This window comes from Corythoichthys intestinalis, chromosome 22 (assembly GCF_030265065.1).
Source record: "Corythoichthys intestinalis isolate RoL2023-P3 chromosome 22, ASM3026506v1, whole genome shotgun sequence".
NCBI lineage: Eukaryota > Metazoa > Chordata > Actinopteri > Syngnathiformes > Syngnathidae > Corythoichthys > Corythoichthys intestinalis.
In genome coordinates, this window is record NC_080416.1 from 24,379,515 (window position 1) to 24,385,137 (window position 5,623).

The 5,623-nt window shown below is 37.4% G+C and overlaps 1 protein-coding gene across 1 annotated transcript; it reads left to right on the plus strand.

Moving 5' to 3' along the window:
* Nucleotides 1-1,765: 1,765 nt before the first annotated feature.
* Nucleotides 1,766-3,515, plus strand: LOC130910344 (cathepsin K-like). The gene is made up of 7 exons (XM_057827550.1): nt 1,766-2,018; nt 2,084-2,206; nt 2,336-2,482; nt 2,539-2,763; nt 2,936-3,101; nt 3,170-3,272; nt 3,341-3,515. Exons 1-7 carry the CDS (start codon nt 1,869-1,871, stop codon nt 3,438-3,440), a joined length of 1,014 nt encoding a protein of 337 aa, XP_057683533.1. The 5' UTR covers nt 1,766-1,868; the 3' UTR covers nt 3,441-3,515.
* Nucleotides 3,516-5,623: the final 2,108 nt, after the last annotated feature.

The following is a 5,623-nucleotide window of genomic DNA, read 5'->3' on the forward strand; positions in this document are numbered from 1 at the left end:
AACCCCCAAGCCACTTGAAGGGTTTTAACCGTGGCCCCATGCCGACGCAGACAAAAGAGCCGGGACCCAATCACCGTCTGCCCCTTTGTTGCAGGGGGAGCCAGCGAGGCTGGGAGTGGGCCCGGGGTCGAGGGTCGCAGTCACAGCTCCCGTGCCCCCCCCCCTTGTGCATGGCAAGCCCTGTTTGTTTGTTTTAGACAGTGCTTTTTCCCAGGTAACAATAAAGCAAGCATTTTGCCAGAAAATAGTTCAAACTTATCCACATCTTGCATATTCTATTTTATTTTTTTGTTTACAGTTGTATATTTCCTTATATGTCAATATATTTGTTCATTGGTTTATTGATCTATTTTTTTCTTTTAATGAAAGAATATTTTGATATCGGTTGTCTCACTATGCTGTATTTGTTTTTATCGGAGTATGTTCCTTGATTGCAAAATCTAATAATTTATTCCTGATTGATTGATTTATTGATTGATTGAACTTATCCTGTATGTGTTGCATTCATTTTTTCGTAGTACATTTAATTGATTGCTTATATTTTATTGTTATTTATAAGCTTAATATACTATGTTTTTTTCTTTATTATTATTTACTGTGTGTATCATGTTTCTCTATTAGCAAGGCAACGCTAGGCAAATTTATTTGTATAGCACAATGCAACACAAGGCAATTCAAAGTGCTTTGTATAACATGAGCAAAACGCAAAAACATGTAATGTATAAATTTAGTATTTTTACATTTTAATTATTATTTCTTGTGCTAACTATACTGTAATTAATTGTGTTTATTCTTGACATATTTATGCATGCTTATGTATAATGTATCACAAATATACTGAATTTTGTGTGGATTTTTTTTTTTTTTTTTTTGTTATGTGTATTTCTATTTTAATTGAACTAATTATTTATGGTCTTAAAATCCTTTTGTTTCTTACCAAACGTTTAATTAGAACAACCTAATTAAAAAAAAAAAAAAAAAAAAAAAAACTACATTAATGAATAAATGTGCTTATTCTTTTTTTTTTTTTTTTTTTAAATAAATAATACTATTGTACTTTCCTCTTTTTCAATCATACAATTATAATTCTCGGTAAACTTTTCATAAATAAGAATGAATATTTCAAATCTATTCCAAGTTTTTCCACAAAGAATTATGTAATTATTTTTGTTCTTCGAAAGATATGAAGGGGAAAATGCTTTGAAACTGTGTAGAATTGTTGAGGAGCTTGAATTAGCTGATAGACCCTAAAACTCACCTTATTTTCTATGTATTATTTTTTGTAATTATTTATTTATTTTTATTTTTTTTTACTTACATTTTTATGTGATTGTAATTTTTTATGTTGTATTAATGATTATTCCTTAGTTATGTTGTGTTATGTTATGTATCAAGTTAAACAACAATGTACCATGCCACTTATGTTGTATTGTTTATGTGGATGTAATAATGTAATCCTATTCTTCGCACTTTGCTGCCACCCACTGTATATCTGGTGTATCTACACAAATGCGCTTCACTCCAGCTGTAAAATGAAGAACAAATAACTCCGCAGCAGAGTTTGAGAACTGATATATGTTTATATAGTCTTAGTTTACAGTTTTATATTCTGTTAACTATATAATTTTAAGATTAAATATATTTGATTTTAAATATCTTTTTTTATATGCACCAATGCACCTGCTATGATGATGTCATCATTCAGGCTGTAACGGTCTGCAGGTGTGTCTGAATCCATCAGGATAAAAAGGGGTTCTTTGCACGCCAGCTTGCATGCCTGCTCATTTTGTCATCAGGTCAGTTGATACTGAAATTGTTTGCCCTGCTGTTGTTTTGCTTGATTTTGTTTTGTTTTGTTTTGTTTTGTTATGTTTTGTTTTTGGGGGGCACAACCAAACATGTTTCGGAGCCTGCTCTTCGCCATCCTGTGGGGATTAGCAGAGGCCGACATCAGTCCAGCTCTGAATGCACACTGGGAACTGTGGAAGGAGGCTCACAATAAAGTTTACAAACATGAGGTAAAAATGGGATCTAAAATGTCTGTTATGGTTTTGTGATGTTTGCTTTGTGTGCGTGTGTTAAGGTGGAAGAGTCTGGTCGCAGGCGTATCTGGGAAGAGAACTTGCAGATGATCAGCGTCCACAACCTGGAGGCCACCCTGGGCATGCACACCTACGAGCTGGCTATGAATCACTTGGGAGATATGGTAACAAGACTAAGTGTCAACTTGTAAAATCAATTTATGGAGTTTTTTTTTTTTAAATAAATGCGTGTTGCTTTGCAAACATCCTCACAAATTCGGGAGTGTACCCCTGAGCCATGATTTTGTTTGTAGACCAACGAGGAAGTTATGGGGACGCTCATGGGTACGGTGGTCCCTGCTGACCTGGAAAGGATACAACTGAGTTTTAACTGGGAGTCAACCACACCTCAGTCTCTAGACTGGAGAAAAGGCGGCCTGGTCACTGAAGTCAAAACACAGGTAAGAAATCCACAAGATGACATGTGTAAATCTCCTCATAACTCAATCCTTGGCAGGGTTCTTGCGGTTCCTGCTGGGCCTTCAGTGCGGTGGGTGCTTTGGAGGGTCAGCTGAAGAAAAGAACCGGTAAACTAGTTTCACTGAGCCCTCAAAACCTGGTGGACTGCTCCATGGACTTTGGCAACCACGGTTGCCATGGTGGGTTTATGACTCACGCTTTCCAGTACGTTGACAAGAACCGCGGCATTGACTCCGACCAGGCGTACCCCTATAAAGCCAAGGTGACTTGCACTGACATTGATGGTGATAGACACCCAATCAATTTTGACTAAGACTGTTTATATTGATTGGTCACCTAACTGGTGCTTTTAATATAACTGCTAGTGTTTGGCCAACTACCACAACACATTCCATGTGAAAAGCCTTAATGATGGCCCCGTTTTGTCCTGGCAGCGTGGCATCTGCACATACAAACCTCAAGATCGCGCAGCCAACTGCTCAGGTTACTCATTCGTGGCCAAAGGTGACGAAGAAGCCCTCAAGGTTGCCCTCGCCAACGTCGGCCCAATTTCGGTGGCCATTGATGCTTCGCACTCTAAATTTGTGTTCTATCGCCACGGTCGGTGACTTAAATTTTGCTCCACTTTGCTTAGTTTGAAGGCCAACTTTCTTGTTTGTTTTTAAAAGGGGTGTATGAGGACTTGGCCTGCACACACAAAGTGAACCATGGTGTGCTAGCTGTGGGCTACGGGACAGAAAAAGGAAGAGACTACTGGTTGATCAAGAACAGGTTTGGTTTTCATAGTTTTGCTTATTTAAAAGTGGATTAAAGGTGCGTTTTCTTTAACTGTGTTGCAGTTGGGGTGTCAAATATGGCGACAAAGGCTACATCAAGATGGCGCGCAACAGATTCAACCAGTGCGGTGTTGCGCTCCATGCAGTCTTCCCGGTCATGTGATTGTCAATGTGTAATGCCTTCAAAGGAATTGAGATTGTTTTAAGAATGTCTAAAATAAAGTGCCTTTAAATGTCATACTGAGATATTTTTTATTTTACTTTTGGAGCATTTTAGTAGTGTATGAATTAAGTAAATGCTTTATATTTGGTCATGGCAAAGTGAAAACTGTTGTAGCTTTGCTCTTTGGTTTAACCCTTAAAGGCCTGCAATTGCCAGAGAATCCCAAAATTTGAAAATAAGGTCTTAATGGTTATAGAGATGTCCCGATCGATCAGGTCCGATCAAGTCATTTTCTAAGTATCGGAATTGGCAAATATCGGCCATGCCTTTTATGTACTGTACATATACTACATATACTGTACATATGTACTGTATATATTTTCGTTTTCTAATTGTATTTAGCATTACAGACACGTTACTCAACCAGTCTTTAATTTAGGCTTAAGGTAGGGTTATGAAAATTATCCCAATAACGGCAGCAAATAGTTTAATGTGTCACGTTAAAATATTTAATGCTATAAATATATGCGCTGCACGACCCTCACTCATTGTCACGCACAACCTGTAATGACGCCGATTTACAAATATAGACCGATATAAGGCAGCGCAAAACAATTTTAGCAGGCTATGAAGCCTTTATTCAAATGGATATAACCTTGCAATCCCTCTCCCTGTGATTAGAAATCACATAGGAAGCAATATGGGAAAGCAAGGTGGCAATAGATCTTTAACTTATCGCCTTAATTTATTTCCCAAAGCAGAGAACACATATCCATTGGTAGCATGGCGCACAGTCATGGTTTTACTTCCCATCATGGTTTCACTTCCCATCATGCATTGGGGCATGCTGCAGTATCATTTACTGAAAGCTCAACAAATACACTAGATGGCAATATTTCGTCACAATACACAAAGTCACAAGTCTTTCTATCGATGGATCCCTCTCACAGAAAGAATGTTAAAACATGCCATCTTGAGGATTTATTGTCATAATAAATACAGTACTTATGTACTGTATGTTGAATGTATATATTCGAGTTTTATTCATTTTTTTCTTAATGCATTGCCAAAATGTATATGATCGGGAAAAATTATCGGGAATGATTGGAAGTGAATCGGGAGCAAAAAAAAGCAATCGGATCGGGAAATATCGGGATCGGCAGATACTCAAACTAAAACGTTCGGGATCGGATCGGGAGCAAAAAAACATGATCCGAACAACCATAGCTGCTTGTGTTGCGTTTAAGAACTGCTCGGATATCTAGCCATCAGCCATCTTGCTGTCCTTGACAATGTGTTGGAATAAAACACAGGTGGAGAATTGACAGTCGTTACATATGGATGAAACGGAAAGGACACTCTTGTGTATATTGACAGTTGACGAATCTAATCAAGTGATGTACAGTAGACGTGCTGGTATCCACACACGAACAATACATCGCTCATCTGCACAGGACCGCAACCTACCTATTCCTTCCTTCCAACTGCAACTCCGCCCAACGACGTAAAAAAGAAAAGAAAAGAAAAAAACGATATTGGATTTCTCGCTGCACACCACACACATCTCTCAAGGCACACCAGTTGAAAAACATCGCTTTAAAGGACTACACAAGTCCACAGTTGGCAAAATATCCCCTGATCTGAACCCTTTTTGACTTGTTCTGCGGTCATGACACAGAATCTTTTTTTTTTTTTTTTAATTGCAACATTTTTATCCCCTTAAATTTAACGCATTATATATATTTTTTTAAAAGCAAACTTTTTCTTGTAGTTACACCCTCCACACATTCTTTTCCCAAATTTTAACACCCATGTGACCTCATAACGGAAAACTCGTAATAATGAATGACATCGTTTCTTTGTCAGCATCACCAATATATTCAGATTCAAATACTGAAATCACCAATAATTCGTCATTTTAACAAAACAAAGACAACACGCCATAGAATTGTACAGATTTTTTCCCCCAAATGTTCCTGAATGTTCCACAAATTTCATACTTGCACATACAAACATCGATTTTCTTTTTGATAACTTACACATTACATAGATTCTTTGTATTCAACTTACATTTAGAGAAGTTTCTGTTCATATAAACAAGGCAAAAAAAAAAAGAACCATCCAACTATAATGTTTGTCGTCAATTCCTGGCCTGGGGAAGAATGTCCATTTGTCCATTTTAA